The sequence below is a fragment of the Bubalus bubalis genome, chromosome 14 (assembly GCF_019923935.1).
Source record: "Bubalus bubalis isolate 160015118507 breed Murrah chromosome 14, NDDB_SH_1, whole genome shotgun sequence".
Lineage (NCBI taxonomy): Eukaryota > Metazoa > Chordata > Mammalia > Artiodactyla > Bovidae > Bubalus > Bubalus bubalis.
Window position 1 is genome coordinate 29,778,865 of NC_059170.1, and position 26,235 is coordinate 29,805,099.

The 26,235-nt window shown below is 51.7% G+C and overlaps 2 protein-coding genes and 1 non-coding gene across 5 annotated transcripts in view; 1 reads left to right on the forward strand and 2 right to left on the reverse strand.

Moving 5' to 3' along the window:
• Positions 1-1,474: 1,474 nt before the first annotated feature.
• Positions 1,475-6,810, reverse strand: SAMD10 (sterile alpha motif domain containing 10). Of its 3 annotated transcripts, none has more exons than XM_044927441.1 (6): positions 6,672-6,810; positions 6,127-6,550; positions 3,780-3,978; positions 3,528-3,699; positions 3,068-3,208; positions 1,475-2,842 (listed from the first exon to the last, which is right to left on the reverse strand). In XM_044927441.1, exons 1-6 carry the CDS (start codon positions 6,673-6,675, stop codon positions 2,832-2,834), a joined length of 951 nt encoding a protein of 316 aa, XP_044783376.1. In that variant the 5' UTR covers positions 6,676-6,810; the 3' UTR covers positions 1,475-2,831. The 3 variants fall into 3 exon arrangements, with proteins under 3 accessions (XP_044783376.1, XP_044783375.1, XP_044783377.1); XM_044927440.1 differs by having other exon boundaries at positions 1,475-2,865; XM_044927442.1 differs by having other exon boundaries at positions 1,475-2,865; positions 3,780-3,961; positions 6,672-6,800.
• Positions 6,811-7,815: 1,005 nt separating this feature from the next.
• Positions 7,816-26,235, forward strand: part of PRPF6 (pre-mRNA processing factor 6) — a 34,795-nt gene continuing 16,375 nt past the window's right edge. The window contains exons 1-10 of the mRNA XM_025263881.2: positions 7,816-8,005; positions 9,709-9,877; positions 11,386-11,504; positions 14,227-14,305; positions 14,723-14,899; positions 15,096-15,251; positions 20,472-20,566; positions 20,989-21,145; positions 21,880-22,042; positions 26,062-26,180. Coding sequence (XP_025119666.1) covers positions 7,935-8,005; positions 9,709-9,877; positions 11,386-11,504; positions 14,227-14,305; positions 14,723-14,899; positions 15,096-15,251; positions 20,472-20,566; positions 20,989-21,145; positions 21,880-22,042; positions 26,062-26,180 — 1,305 coding nt within the window. The 5' untranslated portion in view covers positions 7,816-7,934. The remainder of the gene's footprint in view (positions 8,006-9,708; positions 9,878-11,385; positions 11,505-14,226; positions 14,306-14,722; positions 14,900-15,095; positions 15,252-20,471; positions 20,567-20,988; positions 21,146-21,879; positions 22,043-26,061; positions 26,181-26,235) is intronic.
• On the reverse strand, positions 12,893-12,999 carry LOC112578993. The gene has a single exon (XR_003103429.1). It is a non-coding gene; the product is annotated as a U6 spliceosomal RNA (small nuclear RNA).

Below are 26,235 nucleotides of genomic sequence, written 5' to 3' on the forward strand. Positions count from 1 at the left end.
GGAGTAGTTTGGAACCGGAGGCGCAAGGAGCTCCCCTTTCCCCGAGGCCCTTTCCGCCTCCTCTGCTTGTCCACACTGGAGCAGGTGTGGCTGCACTTGTGGGCAGGGCACAAAGCTCTTGGGCAGATGTGCATCCTGTTCTCCCAGGGACCCTTTGGAGCTGCTTCTCTCAAGACATGTCCACTCTAGGGCAGAGGCAGGGTGGAGCCCTCTGTGGGGGGTCAGTCAGTCCTTCGCCTGGAAATCAGAGCCAGAGAAGCCTGGGTGATCCCTTCTTAGTTCACTGTGCCCACCCTGGGGTCATGACCTGCAGGATTTTGGGAGGTGTCACTGTGTATGCTCTGATGCATCCAAGGCTATAGCTTTCCCTGTATAAGTCTGCATGTGTGGCATGTCAACCCCTCTGTGTAGGTGTGTCTATGTGACCACGTGTGTCAAGACATCAGGGTGTCAGGATGTGTCTGTGTCCCATGCTAGGTGGGAAAGATGCCTGTTGTATGTTAGTACCCAAATGGTTGTCCAGGTCTTAGTGAATGTGTATCCAGGCCACAGGGCAACATGTGATGTTGAGTGTATTGTGTGTGGGGGGTACACTGTGCCTGGTGTTTTCTGTGTGCTAGGAGGTCACAGGATGCTGGGACCCTGTGTGTCACTGTGTTGTACATTTGGACACAGGTGTCTGTATGTCTGTGTTTGTGCCTATGTGTCCATGCTGCAGGGGCCTGTTAGTATTTGTGTGTGCCTGGTTGCTGTGTGGGTACGTATGGGGGCATGTACTGTGACCCGTGTGTTTCTTATGTCAGGGCATTACCTTCTGTGAGGGGCTAAATGGGGACCCCCCCAAAAGACAGCCGTTTCAGGTCGCTGGAACCAATGAGTGGGACCTTATCTGGAATGAGGGTTTTGCAGACGTGATTAAGTTAAGGATCTTGAGATGACAAGATCACCCTGGCTTATCCAGGTGGGCCCTACCTCTCAAGACAAGTGTCCCTGTAGGAGAGAGATTTGACAGAGAGGTGATGGGACCCCAGAATTCAGGATGTAATGGTGTGTCCATGAGCCCAGGGATCCCATGGGGCAGCCCCTAGAAGCTGAGAGAGACAAGGAGGTGTTCTTTTGTGAGTCCTGGAAGGAGTGCTGCCCAAGGATTTCAGACTTGTGGCATGTAGTACAATGAGAAAGCTCATTTCTGTTAAGCTTCCTCGTTGTGTCATTTGTTAAGGCAGCCCTAGGAACCTAACACACCTGTGTCTGTGTCTGGGTGCAGCCCACCTGGCAGCCAAGGCAGGCAGGGTCTCGGTTGGGGTAAACAGGTGCTCAGCCAGGGTGGGACACCACTGCCCCCTAGTGGCCCCAGCTGGAGGCAGGTGCTCAGGGCACCCCCTCCTCCCAGGCCCAGGCTTGTGCCCCCTACCAAGGCTCTGAGCAGCACCCCACATGCCTGGATGGTCTCAGTCAGACACCACACTCCGGGCACTTGAGAACCAAGTTTATTTCTGATTCTTTTGTCAGAATATAAAAACGCAAAACAAGGAAGACAAGACAGGAGCACAGTGAGGTTGAGGGGGCAAGACAAGGAGGCACTAGGGTAGAGAGGAAGGATCCCTGGAAAGGGTCATGTCATGGTGGCATGAGGTGGCTAGGGATATTCAGGGCAGCTTGGAAGGACGAGGGGCTTCCTATGGTGGGTGCACAGGGTGAGAGGCACCAGGCCAGTTGTCCAAATTTCATGTGAGACCCACAACAACCAACCTCCCATCCTGAGGCTGGCTCAGGGCACAGCTTAGGGGCTCATGGCTCAGCACCAACTGACCCGAGGTTTTCAGAGTCCCCTGGGGAGTGGGTGGGCAGAGGAACAAGAGGTGGGGGCTGTCGGGACCACCCTAGCTCTCCCTCTGCTTGACTGCACCAGTCCCAAATCTGGGGCCCTCTGACCCACTGAATGGTTGCATGGGTCTCCATTCATGGTTGCATGCTGGCTGGGTCTCCCCTGGGTGGGCAAGGGGCGCTACTGTCAAGAGAGCTCTTGTGTGGATCCAGGTTTCCTGGAATGCCCACCCATGATTAAGCCTGGAAGGCAGTCTCCATGACCCTGGGAGGACAGAGCCATCCCGCAACCTAAGGCCAGGACATAGCTGAGCCTGGTATTGGTGCTGGGTGTGATCCTCCTTGTGTCTGTCAGGTCTTGGGTGTGAGTCCCAGTCCCCATCACTAGATGGAACATAGTAAGGGTTTCAGAAATGAGTGAGAGCACTTGACATGGTGCCCGGCTGGACCTGTGCTGATGACCACTCTCTGGGTGGGAACAGGGGAGGGGCACACACCAAAGGGAGCCTTGGCAGTTCATCCCACCTGTGCGGGCAGTCCTCTCAGGGCTGGGGAAGGGTGTGAATGGGGCAAAGGGCAGACCTCTGGCCCTGGGAGAGGGCAGGGTGCCTAGAAGACACATGACTCAGCAGGCAGTGGAGGGCGGACATTAACGCGGGTGAAGGGAATATAAATAAACAGGCTCCCTGGGAGTCTAGGGGGATGTCGAGATCTGCTCTGGCTCCAGGTGGCTGCCCTGCATGCCGCCAGCAGCACCAGGGGGTGGGCCTGGGCTCAGGTCCTGGTAGGAAGGACCCCAACTGGTAGGGGGCCCCTGCCTACCCGCTCACCCCACTCCCAGGCAAGCCCGGAGTGCACAACCAGAGATGGTTGGTGGAGGCGATGCTGGTCCCACCTGTCCACTGGGCTAGGTTTGGCCACACAGGGTCTGAGGGGCTGCAAGGCCAGCTCTGCTTCTTCCTCACTGGGGCTCTGGTCACAGTGCTGGGGTCCGGATTTCAAGCCTAGGCAGCAGCTAGGACATGTTTCCGAAGGAAGCTAAGAGGTGGATGGGGGTAAAGAGAGTCGGGGGCCTCTGGCATTGTCCCCTCTGCCTGGGTGCAGGATGGCCCTTACTGAGGTCCCGGGCCACCCTCCTGAGGTCAGTGTGCCCACCCTGCACTCCAGGGCTCCTCCAGGCCCAGTCCCCCACCCCCAGGCCTGTCTGAGCAGGTTGGCTCTCTTGGCTCCTCCCACTGACCTTGGCTGAGCAGCTGCAGGCTCCGCCCCTCCTCGCGCACCTGCAGGTGCAGCAGCTGCTGCAGTACCTCCTGCCGCTGCGCCTCCTGTGCCAGCCCCATCCGCTGCAGCTTCTCTGCGTTCAGCCGCAGCAGCGCCCGGCCTGGGAGGGAGGGGAGAGGAGAGGGGTGGAACCCAGGTCACCATCCGGGGCTTCAAGAGCAAAGGTGGAGACAGAGGAAAACAAAACATAGGTGGCGTGGGCAGAGACAGAGACTCAGAGAGAGACTCAAAGAGACAAGGCAAGAGAGGGAGAGAGGTGAAGGGAGGGTAAGGATGAATGGAGACTGAGTGGAGCAAAGCCAGGTAACAGCAGAAACAGAGAGACTGGGAGAGAAGACAACCCAGAAGAAACCGAGAAAGAGGGGATGGGGGAGGAGCCCCACGCCCCTGCCACACCCCAGTCCCCATCCCCCAGGCACCAGTGATGGCGTGCTGAGAGAAGGCCTCCACATAGACGAGGTAGTTGTGGGGACAGTGCTTCTTGAGCCACTTGCAGACGTCCTGCTGACTCCACAAGACCACGGGCCTCGTCAGGCCACCCAGGGACGGACTCGTGTGGTATAGGCCATAGTGGTCAGAGTACAGCCGGCCCTGTGGGGAGAGGGGTGGCTGGTGGAGAGAGGTGGTGAGCAGGGCAGGTACTGAGGTGGGTATAGTGGGTGGGTGGATACCTGGGGGGCCTCGGTGCCAGGCTGCTGCAGGAGCTTGACTGGCCGGCCGCCAGCTGCCCTCTGACTTCGGGAGTCATGCCACGTGAGGCTGGTACCTGGTGTCCGAGGCAGGGGGCAGGGGATGTTCTCGGCCGACACCGTGTGATCCAGGAGGGTCCGGCAGAAGTTGAAGTGGGCAGTGGCTGCAGAGTAGGGGTACCTGGTCACAGTGGTCAGGGACAGGGGCTCATCTCCTTGTAAGCTGGCTTCCCACCGCTCAGCCCATCTTCCCTCCACTGAAGGGGAGAAGCACTTTCCCAGCTATGGGTTCACCAGCCCCCTAAACAGAAGGAAGTGTGCAAGAGCTGTCTTCAGGACACCACCTTTCGGAAGCACAGTCTGTGCTCTGGTGAGCCAGATGGATTTTATTTTATTTTTTAATTTGGCTATGCTGGGATTTAGTTGCAGCATGTGGGATCTAATTCCCTGACCAGGGATTGAACCTGGGCCCCCTGCATTGGGAGCATGAAGTCCTTTGTTGGATTCTATTTAATTAGAGTGAGACATGCTTGCCAGGGAGCTTCACACTCAGAGCCAGGTGAGGCACTAGCCTGGGTCAGCCCTGACCCCTCCTTGGACTGGCATAGCCACATCCGACCAGGATGCGCACATAGGACTTGCCTGCGAGGAAACGCTGGCCCGAGCACCCTGGAAGCCCCTGTGTGGTGGTGAGACCCCTATGGCTGGGCTGCCTGCCCACATCGTCAAAGGCACCCAGTCCCTGTAGCCCTCCCTGGCATTCCTTCCAGGCTTGGCCTTTTCCTGCTGTGCTCACTGGCTGTGACTCATGAACAAGAAGCTCAACTCAGGGCAAGCCAACAAGGTTCCTGCTCCCCCCCAATCCCCTGCAGGCCCCCAGCCCAGGGCAGCTCCTGGTACTCCTGCACTGATCAGCACAGACATGCAGGCTGCAGCCATGTGCTCAGGGACCTTAGCTGACACCTTCTGCTTTCTCTTCCCACACCAACTTCATTACACTCATCACATTTTAGTTTTACGGTCATTTCTGTGCTGGTTGCTGACACAAGTCAGGGGAGGGCAGAGCCCCTCCCAAAGCCTTGCACAGGTCTTTGGACACAGAAAGTGCCCAGAAACATTGTGAATGACTGAGTGGATGGATGTATGGTATCCACAAGTCAACAGCACTCTGGGGACAGACAGAAAGCAGGGCTCAGCCTGTCCCATTTTCCAGCATCCAGGCCTTGACTCAGCAGGCAGGATGGGGATCCCAGGCTGGGGTTCTCCACCCACCCGGTCAGCAGGACGGGGTAAGAAACCCTCGTTATGACAGACACAGCTCCTCACCCCACTTATGGTTGGCTTCGGTGATGTGCCTGGAAGGTTTCAATACTGAGGGAAACCCACATCCTTCTCCCACTCTTTCCTTCCCATTCCTGCAACTTTCTGGAACTGGATGGCCACCAGTAACTCTAAATTTGAGGTCTAGGGTCAGACAGCGGAGAAGGCAATGGCACCCCACTCCAGTACTCTTGCCTGGAAAATCCCATGGATGGAGAAGTCTGGTGGGCTGCAGTCCATGGGATTGCTAAGAGTCGGACGCGACTGAGCGACTTCCCTTTCACTTTTCACTTTCATGCATTGGAGAAGGAAATGGCAATCACAGAGTGGACATGACTGAAGCGACTTAGCAGCAGCAGCAGCAGGGTCAGACAGAGGGTGTGGCCAGTGTGGCCGCTGCCTAGCCTAGGTGGGTTCTAGTAGGGAGGAAGGAGATTCATTCTAAGCCAGCATCCTGAGGGGATGGGCACTCAGGTCGCAGGTCTTCGCCTGGTGTGGCCTCTGGGCGGTATAACCAGTTGGAAGTAAGTCTCTGCCCGCGCTGCACCTGTCTTGGGCCAGCCAGGCCCCGCCCATTTCCTCCCCACGCCGGGGGAGGGCTCTCCATCTGTCCGTCGGTCCGTCCCTCCCTTCCAGCCCCAATGTCAGAATTCCAGGAGGAAATGGGGCGGGGGCTCCCGAGCCGTCCGTGGCCTTGGCCCCCTCTGGGCCCCACTGCAGGGGCCGAGGAAGATTTACTCCGCGCGAAGGAAAAGGTGACCGCAGGGCGGTGCTAGCCTGGGGATAGGAGCCCCGGCGGGTCACCTCCCCCAAGCCCTGACCGCCGCCCCCGCAACCCCCGCCCTCGACTCAGCGTGGGACAAAGACATTGGGGACCCGGTTCGGCCGGACGCGCCCCCTGTTCCGACCGCGGGGGCAGTTCAGAGTACGCCAGGACCCGCCCCCGTCCCTCCGGTCCTCAGAGCCCGCAGACAGCGATAGCCCCGCGCCCCGATCCAACCCCGCTTACCATCCACATCCCGACGCTCCCCGAAGCCGGCGCGCACAGCCCCGGCACGGCCTCGCGGGGGGCTCGGCTTGGTTCTCAGCTCCGTGAACATGGGGCCCGCGAGTGCCCCGCCGGTGCACACGCCCCTCGCCGGGCGCAGGGCGGCCCGTGTGGCCGGCGGGGAACGCGCGCCGCCGCCCCGCCCCAGCCGGCCCCGCGCCTGAGCCGGTCCCCGCGCCCGGCGAGTCTGCGCGGCGAGGCACCTGCCGCTGAGCCCTGAGAGCCGGGCGCGCTCCGGGAGCTCCGAGGGGTGTCGGCGGCGCGCGGATCTGCGAGCGCGGAGGGCGGCTGCCAGGGCAAGGGGAGGCCGTGCGCACCTGGGCATGAATCCAAGAACGAGTGACTTCTGTGCAGCTGCACGGCGTCCAGGCGTCCGCAGGAGCACCTGAGGCAGGGACCGAAAGGGGAAAGGGTCCTACTTTCTCCTGGGACCTTCTGCCCTCTGGGGCTTAGGTCAATGGCCAGATCCACCTTTCCCCTCCATTCTCCTATGTCAGTTTACTTACCCATTCCTTTATTTATGCATTCTGCAGACCTCTACGGAGGTCTCCCTTGGAATGGGCACTTGTTTCCCCAGAGAAGCCAGTTTGACCGTCTCAGCCCGAGCCACACTGTGAACTTCAGGAGGACATCAGGGTCTCTTCCCTGCCTTCTGTAGCTCTGGAATCTGACTCAGTGCCCAGAACGTGGTGTCAAAAAGGGGTCGGCTGGGGACAGACAGGAGAGAGAGACTCCGAGGAGGCTGCAGCAGGCAGACGTACTCTGCTTGCTTCGGAACTCTAGTGAGAAGTGTTAGGTTGGGCTAGCAGCTGCCTCCTCCAGTAGAAGGCTCGACTCGTGACCAGCTTTTTGCCTGCTCTGCCAACAACCTGATGGCTCTCCCCAGATATATGTGGGGGCCAGAGGATGTCCCACAGCCATCTCAGCAAAGGTGCACATGGACACTCAGACATGTATGCAGGACAGTCCTGCATGTCCACTTCAAACAAGTACGGATGGTCTGACTTGCATCTGTGCCTACCAACACACAAGGAATTCACCCACATGTTGTGACCACCCATGCCCACATACTGGCTTGTTCTGCTGCATTTATTTTCATCAATTAACTCTTTAGGGTCTGGGTTCTGACCCTCTCTGGAGTCACGGGGATGTTCAGGGTATAGTGGGGGTGTGGGAAGGGCCCGAATTGGGCCCAGGAATCTGAGTGTTGAGAGCCAGGGCAGTAGACTGCACATGGGGGCACAGCGATCACGACACATACAACCCACCAAGCTCTACACAACGGCCTAGGTATGCAGCCCGTTCAGGTGTGTTAGGCCTTGACCCAGGGCCAAGACGATTCTGAAGGGCAAAGTGTGTGGCTCAGGGAAGAAGAGGACCCATGGGTCCTGCTAGTACAGGAAGGTCTCAGAAATGCATCGAGAACAGGCTGTAAGCAGGGTCGCCTCTGCTCAGTTCGGAAGTCTCACAGGACTAGCCCGGCAAGACACCGTTCGCCCGCGGGGCTCGACGCTCTTGCGCACGCGCTCAGCGTCTCCGCCCCTTAGCCGCAGCCTGGAGCCCCTGGAAGCTGCCGGAAGTCTTGTTTCGTGAACTTCCGCCCGGGGAATCCAAGGTGGGCGGGGCTGCGTCTCACGGGGCGTTCTGCTTCCGGGGCACGGGTGACGCAGGTGGCAATTGCTTCCTGCGGCGGAAGGAGTTTTGTACTGTTTCGTTTCTGGCTGCGGCCAGGGTCTTTTACATTCTTGGCCTTTGGTGTCACCGGCGCCATGAACAAGAAGAAGAAGCCGTTCTTGGGCATGCCCGCCCCTCTCGGCTACGTGCCGGGGCTGGGCCGAGGGTGAGGCCTGGAGCGGGCCGCGCGCTGAGGGAAAGGGCCTGGGTCGGGGCGCTCGCCGACGGCGACGGAGGACGAGAGCAGGGATGGTTTGGGGTCAGTCCGATCCTTGTGGGAAGAACAGCGCGTTGGATTAGGGCGGACCCGAGGGAGGTTGTCTGCCCCGAGGTGGCGGGACAGTTGGAGTTGGTGCGCCGGCTCTGAGCCCGGTTTCAGTCCCCAGGGTGGATAGTAGCACTGTCTTGCTAGCTGCAGTGGCGAGGTCGCGAGTCCCCGTCATGTAGTCGGAGCACCATGGCTACTTTAACTCCTAGGCCATTCAGACCTGCCAGCCCTGTCTTGAGCGTGACAGATTTTCTCCCCACGAGCCGGGCTGGAGTCCTCTGGCCGCTCCCCGTGGTACCTCATTCACCTCTGAGGTGCTGCTGGTCATATTGCTGCTTCTTCAGACTCTCTACTCCCCCAGGGTAGGGGTGGCATTGGTGAGCCTTGGGACTGCGTCCCCCAGGTCAGGTGCCTACCGTATATTGTTGAATAAATGAGCAATCATCATCCTATTTGTTTGTTACTCATTTGGTCAAGAAGACTATTGGGTTTCTCTTGTTGCGACTATTAATGTCCAGCGTTATGCACGTTAGAATCCGGGGCACACATAAGTCTAAGATAATTGACAGCGTTTTCAGTGGACTTGCAGTTTAACAGGAGAGATGAGGTATTTGTGTAAATAAGTACATAAAGAGAAAGAGATTTACAACTCTGGGATTCCGGCCACCAACATCCGAGCCAAGTTTAGAAGGAGGATGTAAGTTGTGGCAGGGTCAAACAAGAAACTGACCCATTGTGTGTTGGGCAGTTGAGAAAGAAGATGAAGTGTGGAGGAAGAAGAGGAAATTGTGAGGAATCTGTGTGGGTGGAACTGCAGGAGCAGAGGGACCAGAGCCCCTGTAGGCATTAGTGAGGCAGATGGCTCAGTATACTGTGCTCAGAGCTGCTTTGAAGCAGGAGAGTTACATGTGGGGGTAGCCAGAATGGGAGGAGGGATTTTGGCGGTAGAGCCTGTAGAATTTGGAGACAGATGGGAGGGTTGTTGTTCAGTTGCTCAGTCGTGTCCAACTCTGCCACTCCGTGGACTGCAGCACGCCAGGCTTTCCTGTCCTTCACCATCTCCCGGAGCTTGCTCAAACTCATGTCCATTGAGTCAGTGATGCCATCCAACCTCAGGATGCCATCTCATCCTCTTATCGTCCCCTTCTCCTCCTGCCTTCAATCTTTCCCAGCATCAGGGTATTTTCTAATGAGATGGGAGGGAGAAGGAAGCAAAGTTGATGCTGTGGTGCCTGGGGGAGCACTGTCACCATTGACTGAAACAGGCCTGAGCAGCTGTAGGGTGGGCACAGAGGAGGAACTCCGACTGGGCCGAATTGGATTGAGGACCTGGTGGATTGGGAGAGAGGGCTGATTGGCAGGCTGTTGCAAATGGGAGGCTGGGACCTAGAAGCAGGGAGGTCTGGTGCCCAGGCGAATCTCGGAACTTCCTTAGGTTTCTCTCCTGAAGAGGGCAGACAGGCGGTGTGTGAGAGCAAAGCTGTATGGAGTTCACTGTCTCCGGGTTCTTTGAAGATTTCCCAGAGGAGTTAGGTGTCATTAGGTGACAGCTGTGAAGCGTCTTGGCACAGGATAAATGGGCCCCTTGGGGTTTCCTGCAGCGCCACTGGTTTTACCACTCGCTCAGACATTGGACCTGCTCGGGATGCCAACGATCCTGTGGATGACCGCCATGCGCCCCCAGGCAAGAGGACTGTCGGGGACCAGATGAAGAAGAGCCAGGCTGCCGATGACGATGATGAGGATCTTAATGACACCAATTATGATGAGGTGACTTGTGTGGGACACTGTGCTGTGGGCATTTGATGAGGGGCTTGGAGTAATGGGTATATTGACTGTTTCAGCTACTCAAGGTTAGGGGACAGCATGTACAGAGTGTGAGGGGGAGCAGGACAAATACAACGAAATGTGCCCTTTTGTGGTTGCTTCAGAAGAGATGCACTTGCTGATATTAGAACTGTCACATTGACGTATCTTGGCTGGTCTTTAAAGATGAAAATTTTTTTTTCTTAAACTAATTTTTCTTACTCTTTTTTGGGGGGCTGTACTGGGTCTTCATTGCTGCATGAACTTTCTTTAGTTGCGGCAAGCAGGGGCTACTCTCCAGTTGCAGTGGGAGGGCTTCTCATTGTGGTGGCTTCAGCTGTTGCGGTTCCTGGGCTCTCCAGCACAGGCTTAAGAGTTATGCATGGGCTGCTTGTTCTGAGACATGTGGGATCTTCTGGATCAGGGATTAAACCCATGTCACCTGCAGTGGCATGTGGATTCTTCACCACTGAGCCACCAGGAAAGCCCTAATGAGGGGAATTATAAGTGGAATTGGTGGTAATGTTTGTCTTCATTTGCATTAGTTCTCATCTTCTTAGTTAATTCTTATTTGGTCTATGAGGTTTTCTATAGATATATTACAATAGGTGTTATTTTTCCTCAGAGGAAAAGGTTTTTAAAATTTTAATTTTGAATTAAAAAAATACAAATTTAATTTTTAAATAATTTTAAAGTTATAGAGATGTTTCAAAAATAGTATGGAGACTTCCTGCATACCCTTCACAAGTTTCTCCTCATGTTACATATCCCTAGTACTATTACTGTGTTTTTAAAAAATTTACTTATTTATTCTTGGTTGTGCAGCATGGTGTGTGTGATCTTAGTTCCCCAACCAGGGACTGAACCAGCACCCCCTGCTTGGGGGTGCATTGGAAACCACTGGACCACCAGGGAAAGCCCTATTTTTATTTTTTTAACTTTTTATTTATTTGTTTTTATTTTCATTTTTATTTTAAGGTATAGCTGATTTACAATACTGTATTTCTGCTGTACAGCAAAGTGATTCAGTTATACACTTATATACATTCTTTTTTATATTTTTTTCCATTATGGTTTATCCCAGGATATTGAATTTAGTTTTCTTTGCACCCTAGAACTATTATTGAAACCAGGAAATTAACATTGGCACAGCACTATTAACCTATAGATCTTACTTCAGTTCCCCTGGTTTTTCCACCTGTGTCCTACTCCTGCCTGGGACCCGATCCAGGATCCCACTCTGTATCTTGTGTCTCTTAGTCTCCTCTGATTGGTGTAGATAGACTCTGTTACATGCCCTTGACAATTTTGAAGAGTACTCATCAGCTATTTTGTTATCCTTCAATTTAAGTTTAACTGCTTGAAAAAAACTTGTTGAGCTCGCATTTTGCAGCTAGATGTGTTCTGTTGCTGCCAGTGGGGGTTGTATTGGAGGAGAAGCCGCTCCTCTAAGAATCTTGTTTGGTTCTCAGTTTAACGGCTATGCTGGGAGTCTCTTCTCAAGTGGGCCCTATGAAAAAGACGATGAGGAAGCAGATGCTATCTATGCAGCCCTGGATAAAAGGATGGATGAAAGAAGGAAGGAGAGAAGGTAAGACAGATTATCAGTCTTCACTCTGTGTTTATCTAACTTGGGGTGGGGGGGGAATGTGTTTGTTTTTAGGTGCACTCTGTAGCATGTGGGATCTTCGTTCCCCAACAGGATTGAACCTGTGACCCCTGCAGCGGAAGTGTGGAGTCCTAACCACTGAACTGCTGCGGAAGTCTGAAAAAAGCTTTGATTTATTTCAGACTTGGAGAAAAGTTGCAAGAATAGGACGTCTGTCTGCTCAGCTTTGAGGTTGCCTGGGGCTCGGTCTGTAACTGTTTCCCAGTAGCCTCAGGGCCTAGGGACTAGAGTGGAGAGCTTAGGAACTCCTTGTTTGACTTTCTGGAAATCCACAGAATTGGGGGGATTATTCTGACTGTGTATTGGGTTTACCATCTTTGAAATGGGTGTAGTGATATTGATGAGTGTATATTAAGTAATTTGGAGATTCACCGAAGATAGCAAATGACCATCGAAATCCTTGTGGGCAGGCAGCTGTGTGTGGAGAGTCTTGTAGCTCATGTTGTTGTTGGACTGGGCTGGTAGGGACAGACTGCAGTGAGCTGGAGGGCAAGAGGCTCAGGCAGGCTTAGGTAAGACCCACCCTCTCCCTGCCCCACCACGGGGCCCTCCTGTTTTCCCTCTGGTAGCTCAGGTGGGTGTGTAACACTGATCTTGGGCTGGCATGTCTGTCCTTGATGTTACCTCAGTGGCAGCTTTCTGGTTCCTTGTCCTTTACTGGGGAAATTTATGCGAAGTAAACAGGACTATAATAAGTTTTATTGCTTATTAAAATAAGTTTTATTGCTTTATAAATTTTTTATATTTTTTACTACATAAAGAATGCATTCTCACTGTGGAATATTAGGACAGGGAGGTTTAAGTTTAGGTAAAAGGGTAATGTTTATTCATAAGCCTGGAAGGTGACAGGTAACATTTTGTTTACTTTTTTATTTCTACTGCTCATTAAACATAGAGTTCTCTTACTTCTCATATGTAGAATTTTTAATTTTTTGGAGGTCTTATTAGAGGCGTGAACTTCTGTTTTTCAGAGAAGTTTTTTTAATCAAGAGTATCATTATTTTTTTATTTATATTTTAATTGGAGGAAAATTGGTTTACAATGTTGTGTTGGTTTCTGCCATACGACAATACAAAAATATGGAGCACTTCGCGAATTTGTGTGTCATGATAGCACACGCATGAATGCATACGTGTGTGCTCAGTCGTGTCTGACTCTTTGCGATCCCATGGACTGTAGCTTGCCATGCTCCTCTGTCCAGGAATTTTCCAGGCAAGAATACTAGAGTGAGTTGCCAATTTCTCTTCCAGGGGATCTTCTCAACCCCAGGATGAAACTCGTGTCTCTCGTATCTCCTGCGTTGGCAGGCAGATTCTTGACTACTGCGCCCCCTGGGAAGCCCCATCCTTATGCAGGGGCCATGCTAGTCTTCTCTGTATTGTTCCAATTTTAGTGTATGTGCTGCTGAAGTGAGCACCAAGGGAGTTTTTTTAAAAGCACATTCTTTAATGTGCCTGAGTTTATATGTATTGTAATTAAGTGGTTTTGTGTGTTAAAGAAGACTTGATTGCAGTCTTCTGGAATTCGTTCATTTAAGAAAACTTGAGTGACATGTATACATTCAGAAAGTTGTATTAAGTAACTTTAGGCCACATAGCCTGCACTGTTCAGTTTGTGCATTTGCTTGGCCTGCTTCTGCAGGTGGGCTTTGCTGGGTCCTTTCAGGTCAGTTTGTCCTGGCACTGAGGGGTCCATCTTTGTTAACCTGATAGCTGGTTATCATCGTACTGCCTTTCCCAATCAGGATAGTCAGAACCACTTCTTGGGCACGTCCCCTAGGCACACACACCCCACCCCACCCCTTTACTGAATGACTGCCCAGTTCCTTAGGGTGCCTTTTGTTGCCCTGTCAGTGTTTCTGGTGGATTAGAAGTTGGAGCCCAAGGTTTGGTTCAAATCACATGGAATGTCGATGGCCATAAAACCACGAGCTGTGATGATGGACTGTCTCTGGTCCACGGAGAGGTTTCTGTCTTTCCAAGCACGTCATTCGTCAGTGTACGTTCAGATTCCTATCTAACCTTATGGAGGAAAGTGTGAATTTCAGTGTTGTGAAGTCATTACCACTGGACTGGCGTCCCTCTGGTTTAGCCCACTTGGTTGACTCTTTGTTGTCGTTGCCCACTGCTCTCTGGGTTCACATCAGCCTGGCCTGAGTCACCAGGAACCCATTTGGATGGGCAGCTAGGACTGTGGTTCATCTTTCCTCCTGAGATAAGTATTGTAAGATGGCCCTACCTTTGAGACTTTATAGAATTTTAAAGCAGTAAATATACTTGTGTCACGAAGGAGGGCATGGCAACCCACTCCAGTATTCTTGCTTGGAGAATCCCCACGGACAAAGGAGGCTGGCGGGCTATAGCCCATGGGGTCACAAAGAGTTGGACATGACTGAGCGACTAAGCACAGCACATACTTGTGTCAGATGCAAGTGTTTATTGTAATAAGATAACTCTTTAGTTTTTATCAGGTAGCAAATTGAGTTATTGTGCATGTGTCCATTGTTGCCTTAAAATAGATTTGATTTAGCTGCTTAGTGTGTGAAATTACTCTTGTTGGTGATTTAATTAGGAAGGATAATAAAGTGATTTGTTTCAGAATGGACATCCCGGATTTCTAATGTGTACACGCATTTTATTTCTAGGGAGCAAAGGGAGAAAGAAGAAATTGAGAAATATCGTATGGAGCGTCCCAAAATTCAGCAACAGTTCTCAGATCTCAAAGTGAGGAGACGGGTGACCTGCTGTTCCTCACGCCCTTCCCAGCAGAGAACAGAGCCTGTGGGACTCAGTGATGAAGCTCTGCTCTGTGTTTTGTTCAGAGGGTGGGAGAAGGGCCCTGCATGCAGAAAGCTCCTCACCAGAGCAGCTGGGACAGAGGGGCTGATTGTCTTGTAACTTTGTAGCGGTGTCATTTAGATGTCAGGTTTTCTGAGCCTGTCCTCTGGGCTTTGACAGAACAACTTACATCTGAGTGAAGCAGAGCAGATCCAACAGATTGATTTTTCTAAGTGAAGTAGAGAAATATGTCTGCATCAGAGCCCTTCCTTCAGGCACCATGTTTGGGTGATAGGGGTCAGGGAGAAAGTAGTTTTTCTGGTGCCTATGAAATTAATGTTTTGGGGGGCCTGGTGTTTCCAGAGGAAACTGGCAGAAGTCACAGAAGAAGAGTGGCTAAGCATCCCTGAGGTTGGCGACGCCAGAAACAAACGCCAGCGGAATCCCCGCTATGAGAAGCTGACCCCAGTTCCCGACAGTTTCTTCGCCAAACATTTACAGACTGGAGAGAACCACACTTCGGTGGATCCCCGGCAAACTGTGAGCCTCCACAGAGACAGTGGACAGGGCTCCTTCCGTGTGGTCACACACACCAGTGGTGGGAGCAGTGGGTGGGAGGGGCAGGGGCTGGAGTCCGTCTGACAGTTCAGATGTCAGGCTCCAGTGGAAAGACTCTGGAGAGATGAGAATGAAATGCATGAAAATGCAGGCCAGCCTTTTGTCCTTTCTCCCTCAGCAATTTGGAGGCCTAAACACACCCTATCCAGGCGGACTGAACACTCCATACCCGGGTGGGATGACACCTGGGTTGATGACACCTGGCACAGGTGAGCTGGACATGAGGAAGATTGGCCAAGCCAGGAACACTCTGATGGACATGCGGCTGAGCCAGGTAAGAGCTTGTGTCATGCGTTATTTTCCTATAGATTATATTAAATAATTTTGTTTTTGCTTATTAAAGTTACATACATTTGTGAAAAGTTCACCTTTTGAAGTGCTTTGTCATGTGTTAAACAGACCTGTAATGTGTCCAGTTACACAGAGTGGTAGGATTCTGCCCCAGGCTGGTCGTCTGGGGTGGGTCCAGGTGTGTTGCACTCGGCGCCAGCAGCAGAGGGCCACCTGGTGTGCTTCTCCTGTTCCCTCGGGGCCTGTGGTCTGTGGCAGGTAACGGGGCTGCCTGAGGAGCAGCCCAGACATGCACTCACGACAAGCCACGTGCTCAGTGTTGATGTCACTTAATGCCCTTCCCTCTTTATGTGAAAATTGAACGTGGGTGTCCCTCCCACACCTGAGTGAGTGGTTGTGTCCTTATGGGGTGTGTGCTTGGCTCCTGGCTCCAGAAAACCTTGGCTGGATAAAGACCCTTTCACCTTATGACATTATTGTCAGAAACAGTGAAGGACAGTGCTTTCACATTTAACTATGTACAGATTAAAAACTTGTCCACGACAGAAAGCACCATAAAGTCAAAACAATCTGCAAATGAGGAAGGAGTTGTCATGCTCATGAAAACCAGACCCAGAGTAGTGTGTGTGTTGAAGAGAGTGAACCCACACAGATGGGTCTGCACACCCACACCACTGGGAACACTTTGTGTTTAACGTTTTTACAGAAAAGACTCACACATACTGAGAAACATAAAAACAGCAGAGTGAACTCCTCAGCCATTCCTGTTGATGCAGTGTGAAATTTTTAAATTTAAATTGAGCTTTTGCTATACTTGAGTTTTTATAGTGAGCAAATATTCTATAGGAGAAAAACAGCTTACTGATCCAAAAAATTGCACATTTTTGTATTGCTAAATACCTGTTTATAGACTGGAAAGTAGTTCACTATGAGTATCATGGTTTAGTCTTTGACTGATAGATCCTTTGGGTGGTTTCTACATTTTTGTGATCACAGACTATGTTTTGATGAGGTCCTCGTGCTTCTGTCTTTGCAGATTTAGGTGAACATTTTTTAAACGTTTTAAAAATAGTATTTTTAAAGTGGCATTGTTAGATTGGCATATTTCCATTTAGGTGCCAAAGTGTGTCTCAAAGTCAGGATATCTCACACTCAGCAACATGGAGGAGCTGACCTCTGTCTTTGCCTGTCTGAGGGGCAAAGCCTGTCCCCTCAAGAGCCTCCACTTACTCTGCATACTTGTTCGTGGTGAAACTGAGTGTCATTTATGTTCCATGGATCTAGTTTGTTGTTTATTGTTGTGTGTAAAATATGGGATTTTTTTTTTAAAGAAGCCTTTATTGTAATTTTTTGTGCTAAAGTATTTTTTTAAGATAAAATTTATAGTTGCAATCGTTAAAATTTTTTTGGTTGTGTTGGGTCTTAGTTGCTGTGCGCGGGTTTTCTCTAGTTGCAGCAAGCGGGGACTACTCTTCATTGCGGGGCTCAGGCGTCATTGCAGTGGCTTCTCTTGTTACAAAGCACAGGTTCAGGTGCACAGGTGTAGTTACTCCACGGCGTGTGGAATCTTCCTGAACCAGGGGTCTAACCCATCTCCTCTGCATTGACAGGCAGATTCTTATCCACTGTACTGCCAGGGAAGTTCCAGTTTTAACCAATTTTAAATGCCCTCAGGGGCATTGAGTACATCCATATTGTGCCCCATCACCACCATCATCTCAGAACTTTCTCGTCTTCCCAAACTGAGCCTCTCACCCGCCATCCCCTGGCCCACATCCTACGTTCTGTCTGAGGTGATTACTCTGGAACCTCGTGAATAGGTTCATATAGTGATTGACTTTTAGTGATTGGTTTATTTCACTTAGCTTCATTTGTGTCCTCAAGGCTCATTCATGTTGTAGCAGGTGTCAGGATTTTCTTGCTTTTTAAAGCTGAGTGAGGGACTGCCTTGGTGGTCCAGTAGCTAAGACTCTGAGCTGTCAACGCAGGGGGCCCAGGTTCCATCCGTAGTCAGGCAACTAGATCCCACATGCCGCAATTAAAGATCCTGCCTGCCATAATGAAGACTGAGGATCCCGGGTGCCACAGCTAAGACCTGGTGCAGCCAAGTAAATAAACAAAAAATAAATAGTAAAAAAAAAAGCTGAATGGTACTCCATTGTATGTATGTATAAACCACATTTTGTTTACTCTTCATCTGTCATGGCACGTCTGCCTTTTGGCAGCTGTGACAGCTGCTGCTGTGAGCCCTGGTACCGTTCAGGTCCCTGTTTTACTTCCTTTCAGTATAAACTCGGAAGTGGGGTTTCTGGATCATGTATTAATTCTCGGTTTACTTTTTTGAAGAACCTCCATACCGTTTTCCAGCAGGCCACCACTGTGCAAGGGCTCCAGTTTCTCTGCATCCTTGACAACACTGGTTATTTTCTGACATTTTCCTGGTAGCTGTCCTCATGGGTGTGAGGTGGTAACTTATTGTGGTTTTCACTGGCATTTCCCTGATTCATGATGTTGAACATCTTTTCATGTGCTTGTTGGTCATTTGTGTCTCTTTTTTGGAGAGATGTCTGTTCAAGTCATTGGCCCATTTTTTTCAAGAACTTGTTTTTTTGGCTGTGCTGTGTGGCTTACAGGATCTTGTTTCCCCCTCCAGAGATTGAACCTGGGCCTTTGACAGTGAAAGCACTAAGACCTGACCACTGGACTGCCAGGAAGTTCCCTGGGTGGTTTGTTCTGTTGAGTTTTAAGAGTTTTCTTTGTATTTTAGATAACAATTCTTTATCCGATATGTCCCCTCTAAATGTTTTCTCCTGGCTGTGGCCTGTCTTCATTCTCTTTACAGAGTCTTTCACAGACAGAAATTTTTAATTCTGATGAAGTCCAGCTTATCAGTTCTTCCCGTCATGAATTGTGCCTTTATGTGGTATCTAAAAAGGTCATTGCTAAACTTCAGGTCATGTCCATTTTCTCCTATGTTATTGTCTACGAGTTTTATAGTTTTGCATCTTACTTAAGTCTGTAATTCCCCCTCCTTTTTTAAAAACTTAAACTGCATATACCATACTAATTTTTAATTTATTTTTTAATTAAATTAAAAAAATTTTTTTGGCTGCCTCATGTGGCATATCAGGTCTTAGTCCCCTGACCAGGGATCAAACCTGTGTCCCCTACATTGGAAGTGCAGAGTCTTAACCTCTTAACCAGAATCAGGACCACCAGTGAAATTCTGTGATTCCTTTTGAGTTAACTTTTGTAAAGAGTGTAAAAATCTGTCTCAATTTATGTTTTGTTTTTTAATTAATTAATTTTTGGCTGTGCTCTGTCTTCGTTGCTACTCAGGCTTTTCTCTAGTTGTGATGTACAGGCTTTTCATTGCAGTGGCTTCTCTTGTCAAGCACAAGCTTTAGGATGCTCAGGCTTCAGCACTTGTGACACATTGGCTCAGTAGCTGCAGCTCCTGGGCTCTAGAGCATAGGTTCAGTAGTTGTGGTGTGCAGGCTTAGTGGAAGCATGTGGAATCTTCCCAGATCAGGGATCAAACCCGGGTCTTCTGCGTTGGGGCTGATTGTTTACCACTGAGCCACAAGGAAAGCCCTTCAGTTCATGTTTTGCATGTGGGTGTCCACTTATTTCATACCATTTGTCAACAAAGATTCTTTCTACATTGTGTTGCCTTTGCTCCTTTGTTGGACATTGTTGGCTGAACTTGTGTGGAACTATTTCTAGCTTCTCTGTTCTGTTGACCAATTTGTCTTTTTTCCCCGTTTCCACACTGTCGTCATTACTGTATCTTTATAATAAGTCTCTAAGTTGGGTTGTATTCTCCAGGTTTGTTCTTCTGCTTTGATGTTGCATTGGCTGCTCTGGATCTATTACCTCCTCTCCATGTAAACTTTAGAATCAGCTTGTCAGTGTCGCAGGTAACTTGTGGGGATTTCGACTGGGGACATGTTGAATCTCCAGATCAAGGTGGGAAGAACTGACATTGCGTGACAGCACTAAGCTTTCTGACGTGAGCACGAAAACTCTCCATTGATTTAGTGTTTGATTTCATTCATTAAGATTTTGTAGTTTTCTTCTTATAGATCTTGTATGTATTTGTTAGATTAATTGTCTAGGTACGATTGACCCTGAACTTTGTGGGGTTTAGGGGCATTGGCCTGTGTGCACTCAAGGACTGTCCATTTGGGTGGTCCCGCGGCAGTGGGTTCAGCTAGCTACAAACTGCATAGCACTCTGGTACGTGCTGAGGGGGAGAATCCAAGTGTAAGTGGACCCATGTAGTTCAAACCTGTGGTAAGGGTGCACTGGGTTTCACAGTTTTGGGTGCTCCTCTAAGTATTGTTATTTTTACTTTTAGATTCCGAGTGTTCCCTGCTGGTGTGTGGGATAGTGATAGGTATTAACCTTGTGTTCTGCAGCCCTGCTGTGGCTCCCTGTTAATTCTGGGAGGTTTTTGTTGATTCTTTTGGATATTCTACAGAGATAATCCATTACCTGCAAATGAAGGGAGTTTGATTTTTTCCTTCTCATTGCTTAAGTTATCTGCAAACAAAGGGAGTTTTATTTTTTCTTTCGTATCACTTTTCCTTTCATCCTTTTCTTGTCTTGCTGTAATTTTGATAATTTTTTACCCAGGCTCGTGTGTGTGTGTGTGTGTGTGTGTGTGTGTGTGTGTGTGTGGTTGTCATGGCAACTTTAAGACTCACAGCTTTTAAAAACAATTAATTAATTAATTTTTTGGCTGTGCCAGGTCTTAGTTGCAGCCTGTGGGATCTAGTTGTCTGACCAGGGATTGAACCTGGGCCCCTGCATTGGCAGTGTGGAGTCTTAGCCACTGGACCACCAGGAAAGTCCCTTGTGACTCACAACTTGAGAGAATACTACAGTGAATTGCTGTGTGAAAATGTAAAGAACTCTTGACTCCTGGGTTTCACTTATTCTTGGATGGCCTCATGTTCAGTTGGGTTTTCCCCCTGGGACTTTATGGTTTCCTTTTTTTAATGTAAGTTTTTGTTCTGTATAGGTGAAATTTGCTCATTATTATTAAAAACTATCGTTTGAGTAAGTTGTTTTCTTTCTTTAAAAGTTTCTGTGTCCACTGATAGTTGGGATTATGGGAAGGGGTTTAGGGACCCTCCAAGGACTTCGTTCTAGGCATTCCTGGCTCTGTCCAACCAACTGGGCTCGGCCTGTCTTGTAGGTGTCTGACTCAGTGAGTGGGCAGACTGTGGTCGACCCCAAAGGCTATCTGACGGATTTGAATTCCATGATTCCGACCCATGGAGGGGACATCAAGTGAGTACCCTGGAGAGCTGATGGCTGGGTAGGCTCAGGTTCCTGGGAACGTATTGGATTTTATTTGAAAAATATGCAGCCAAAATGTGGCTATTCTAAGAAAGAGTGGGATTGATTGATTTTCCATTCAAAGTATGTGGATGTTAAATTTGTTACAGGTAACAATCAAAATCTATGTGTATGCCAAACTAGTGAGCAGTTTGCTAATTGTCTCCCATGCTTCTGACCTAGTCCTGCTGCTCAGTGCCTGTGTGCATGGAGGTGCAGTAGGCTTGGGAGGGTGCCGACCAAGTTCTCACTTGGTTCTGTCACCAGGGACATCTGATATGACAGTTGGATGTTGTGTCCATGGGGGTGCCTCCTCTGGCCAGGCCCATACGCAGCACGTGGCAGTCTGACCCTGTGCTTTCTTGCCTGCACAGTGACATCAAGAAGGCAAGATTGCTCCTCAAGTCTGTTCGGGAGACAAACCCTCACCACCCGCCAGCCTGGATTGCATCAGCCCGCCTGGAAGAAGTCACTGGCAAGCTGCAAGTGGCTCGGAACCTCATCATGAAGGGAACGGAGATGTGCCCCAAGGTAGGGACCCTCCCTGAGGTTGCACCACACCCTTGAGGGGCCTTGGCATCTAGGCTGTGCCAGACGATGTGGAAGTGAGCTGGACTTAGAGGGGATTCTTTGCCCCCTTTTGGTGTCGAAGCTCCAGGCAGTGGGATGGGGATGGGGGAGGAGGGGGAAAAAGCAGGAAAGGGCTTTTCCTGGTAATTTTCACTTGGAGTGAAAACTTGACTGCCACTTGTTCAACAGATGACCTTAATGATAGATAGCAAGACTGGTCAGCCCTTCCCCCTTCCTGATGTCAGAACCAGGAGGTGGGCCTCACAGGGGCCGTGATGATCAGCTCTAGAAAGTCCTGAGACCCTCAGGACTACAGGCTGACTGTGAAGGCTGGGGCACCCTGACAGTGAGAGGCATCCTGTGAATTCTTCCCCCAGACATGAGCGTTGATCCGAAACTCCCCAGCAGTTGCATGACCGCCTGCCTGTGTGTCCCTACCTTGTCCGTGGGGTGACATCTCACCCAGAGGGCTGGCTGTCCTCGCCTCACAGTGTGGTGATGTGTCTTTCCCATGCACAGATGTGCTGTAGTCACATTCCCACGTGTAGGGGTTTCAGGGGGTCTCTGGGGCAGGCGTGCCTATGGGTCTGATGAACGCAGCCCCTCCTGTTTCTGAGACTCGTGTGTGCCCTTCAGGGGTGCCTACCACCCGGCCAGCCTGACATACCTCACCAACTTGCTCTTCTGTCCCACAGAGTGAGGATGTATGGCTGGAGGCAGCCAGGTTGCAGCCTGGGGACACAGCCAAGGCCGTGGTAGCCCAAGCTGTCCGTCACCTCCCACAGTCCGTTAGAATTTACATCAGAGCAGCAGAGTTGGAAACAGACATCCGCGCCAAAAAGCGGGTTCTTCGTAAAGGTGAGCTTCCCTTAGGGGCCTGGCAGGAGTGGTGCTGCCGAGCTGCATCCCCGAAGGTGAAGGGGTGCTGCCTCCCTGCCCTGGTGCTGGCCAAGGGAGCTGCCTCGCCACTGCTCTGCTCAGGCTGTGCTGGAAGGGTTCCAGAGTGGTGGATGTTTTTCAGGCTTTATTTCGGGCTATGTTGGTCCTGCCCTTGGACAGTCTTCGGGGAAACTTCTGGTTCCAGTGCTTGGGCTGGGACCTCACACCTGCCTCTTCCTGCTACATGACCTTGCGTGGGGGCAGTTGCTCTGTGTCCCCGGTGGGCCACACTGTGGGCCCGCTGTGCCAAGTGAGGAAGCTGCTTGAAGCGGCTTCATGGGTGCTGGCTGTACTGTCTCTTGCCCCCAGCGGGGAGGAGGTGCCACTTGGTTCTGAGTCTTTACTGCCTGGGTGGTCACACTACAGAAGCACGTTAATTAGCTCCTTCCCATCTTGTGACGCTCCTGCAGGGCAGCATGTTGGTTTATGTGCTATTGGCTCATGTCACTGAACGGTTTGCGCATCAGGAAAACTGAATCCACCCGGGAATCACTGCCAAGACGGAGCTTCTATGGGTAGTTTGTCTTTTGTTATTGCAGAAGTGAGCAAAGAACAGTGTTGCTCCTTGACTGGAGCTGAGGGGAGGTGCTGCTGGTGACGCTCATTCCAGATTCAGCACCTGCTAGTCAGAGGCCTGACCTGGAGTAAGCCTATGCTGATGGCTGGCTCCCCCTGAATTGTAACATGGGTAAAATAGGTGTGTTTTATGGAGTTGAGGGTGGCTTGTAGTGGGTGGTCTGAGGTGTGTGTTGGCATGAGCCGTCGGAGGCACTGGGGTTGTGGACTGCAGCTTCTGACGCTGTACTCTGTGTTTGATAGGGGCCAGGTGGTGGCCACCTTGTGTGTGACCCTGAATGTGCGTGAGTATGTGTATACTCCAGTGTGTTGTCCTCTCTTGGGTCTGGTTTCTTGATTGCAGCCCTGTTGCTCTTAAAATGAGGCTGGGGTGGAAAGTTAGCACCTGTCTTGGTTTATAAAAATCAGCTCATCCCTTTTCAGCCAGGAAAATAGTTCTCTAATGACAAACACAGTAAACTCTGGGTAATTAGCACTATTTGTTCAGGAATGCGCTCCTGAATTTCCCCTGCCACAGCGTGATGGATGGTCAGGATGGCTTTGTGACCCCTCCCTGTTCACCCCCAGATTACCTGGGTTCACGTCCAGTTGGCTTCAGATTTGGAGAGGGAACTAGGCCTGGAAGGGGGCCGCCAGGGGGTGTCGAGTGATTGGTTTCCAGGCTGTCTGGGGTCTCGAGGGCAGTGGGCCCCCCTGCTCTCCTTTCCCTCAGGCTTCCCCAAAGTGGGGAGAGCATGGAACCCTCAGCTGGCCTCTGCCCTGCTCTGCAGGCATGGTCCTGACTTGACCCGTCATCAGAGTGTTCCCACAAACAGTGCTCTTTCTCCAGGTGCCGGGGGCACAGCTGGAGATGCCTGCTTTAGCTCCAGGGAACCCTGACGCTGCTGTGGGAAGGATCTGATGTGTGGAGACTGAGGACAGTTCCTTCCGTCAGTGACTGGGGCGGACTGTGTGCTGGCCCTCAGTGTCTGCGTGAGCTCTGGGTTTCAGCTAGTGCAGCCGGCGTCCTGGTCCCGTGTTGGGAGAATTTGAGCTTCGTGTGCTGCTTTGGGGCCTGAGACCTTAGGTGACTGAGTGGCATGGGGCGGGTGCTTGACCTCAAACTGTGTGTTGTCATACATGAGGACACATGTGGGCCCAGCTGCAGCTACTTCCCGTGGGCTGCACTCACGATGAAGGTGTCAGCTCCGTGTTTCTATGCTGGTTATGCAGGCCTGGAGTGTGAAGTGGTTTTGTCCCCAGACAGTGCACTCTTAGCTTGCAAGTGAGCACAGGGGCGGCAGCACATTTCCCTTGCTGGGCCTGCAGGCTCTCTAATTCAGACTGCTCCACTCCTGCCCAGGCCGGCCCTTCCTCTCTGGCAGGCCACAGCTTCTGGTGATGACCTTGACCCAGCATGGTGGCTAGTCTCTGGGCAGCACCCGGGTGAGAGCTGGACTGCTCAGTGGTAGTCTGCTTTAGCTCCAGTCCTGTGGGCTATTGATAAAGTGCCAGTGGAGGAGTTCCCAGTCTTTCCTGAGAAGTGGGGACAGCCCTGGGTGTTATGCCCATCACTGGGTGAAATTAATGACCCCCGGTCCACTGGAATGCAGTGTGACCTTGCAAAAGGGGCAGGCGAGGTGGGAGGCCTCCTCCTCTGACATCACTGCTGAGGGGCTGTCCCCTTGGTAGTCTTGCTTTCTTGGGCTGCTTCCTGGTGACTGTCACTCTGGGAAGTGGGACGGCACTGCCAGGCCTCAGGATGCCCGGGGCTGTGGTTTCAGTCTCCCCTCCCTACATGGTGGTAGCTTGGTCTCACCATAGGGGTCAGGGCTCATGTTGCCAGCTAGGCTGGTCCAGCAATACCTGGAGGCCTGAGAGCTGGGTCAGCCTCAGCCTCCGTTGCATGAGAACCGTGGCCACAAATCTTGGTGGAGACATTGTCCCTTGGGACAAGACCTCTGGATGGTCGAGTTCCAATGCGTGGGGACAGGGACCAGGCTCCCCCAGGCACAGTGACATGTAGCCTGGGGCTGCTTGCCTGTCAGAAGCCCTCCTGGCCCCTGGGTCCTGGCAGAGTGAGAAGCACCTCTGTCACCACATGTGGCCTCCTGAGAGGGTCCCTCATCTGGCACCAGCCAGTGCTGGACTGAGTGACGGGTGTGGTCAGGCCTTGGAAGCCCAGGGACTGAGCCCTTGGCCGCACCTTTTTTGCAGGCTGTGGTGGCGCTGTGATCTTTGCAGAGGCCTGGGCCCCAGCCTGGGGTGTTGTCTTCCATGGCAGGTGGTTCTGGAGTGGCAGCTTGCTTTTTGTCATAGTGGGGAGGTGCCTGTGAGCCCTGGACCTTGGGAACCTTTGAAACTGACTTGGGGTAGGCCCTGGGGGTCCTGGGGTGTCTCCCCTCCTCCAGCCCAGTTGTCTAGAGCGTCTGGGCATGTACTGCTTCCTGCTCAGGAGCCAGGGGGCTGTGTGGCTACCTGGAGCCACTGCCATCTGGTTTAGCTGTGGGAAAGAAGGGGCACCCGTTTGCAGGGCCTGCAGCGGGGAAAAGAAGGGGTGCCCCGTTTATAGGCCTGTAAGGAAGGGGAGCTGCTTCCACTGGAGGAGGAACATAAGAGACTGTGGGTGCACTGATGCTACATCATGGAATCTAGTGTCTTGTTTCCCACGAGCTTGGCCCATGTGTTTTCTAGAAAGAAGAGTTCCTTTGGGTGCTGTTCTGGCTTCCTGCCTTCATCGGCTCTTAGTCACCGTCACTCCTGCCAGGAGCTGCCAGAGGCCTTGCCTCATCCTCCCCAGTGCCTTGCTGTGGGGCTTTGTGTTCAGCTGTCTAGTGTTTTGGCCTTTTTGGTAAATTGCATCTGAAGGAAGGGCTGTGCTTGTTAAACAGAGATTTGAAAGTTTCTGGGCTGCAGGATGTCTTGGCCTCTCCTGCTCACCGCCCCTTCCCCACTGCACCCTGGGGTGCAGCACGTGGTTCTTTGCTCTCGCGTCCCTTGGAGTGCAGGGAGGACCCTTACTCTGCCGACCTGGGCAGGTGTGGACCCCAGAGTTGTTGGCATGTTTTTTCCCCATGGCTCACACGTGGCCTGCAAGGCTGGCCCTTCCTGGGTGGCAGGTGCCTCGTCTTCTGATGCTGATCTTCAAGTGTGAACAGGCGTGAGATGATGCACAGCCCTCTCTGCCACCTTGCTTGCTGATTCGGGGCATCTGTACTGGTCTCTCTGGTGTCTGTCTAGACCCAAGGGACCCATGTGAAGTCCAGGCCTGTCCCCCGGGCAGAGACCATCTGGCCGTGCTGGCAGCCGCATCCTCTGTGACACAGTGTCCTGCTTTCACGTCCCTTTTTCTGTGACCTGGTTTCTTGTTCGACCTTTCCCAGCCCTTGAGCATGTTCCAAACTCAGTTCGCTTGTGGAAGGCGGCTGTGGAGCTGGAAGAGCCAGAAGACGCTAGAATCATGCTCAGCCGAGCTGTGGAGTGCTGCCCCACCAGCGTGGAGGTGAGTCTCCCACCCCGAGGGGGCCTAAGCCTTGAGCTCACCAGGGCAAGCTCTG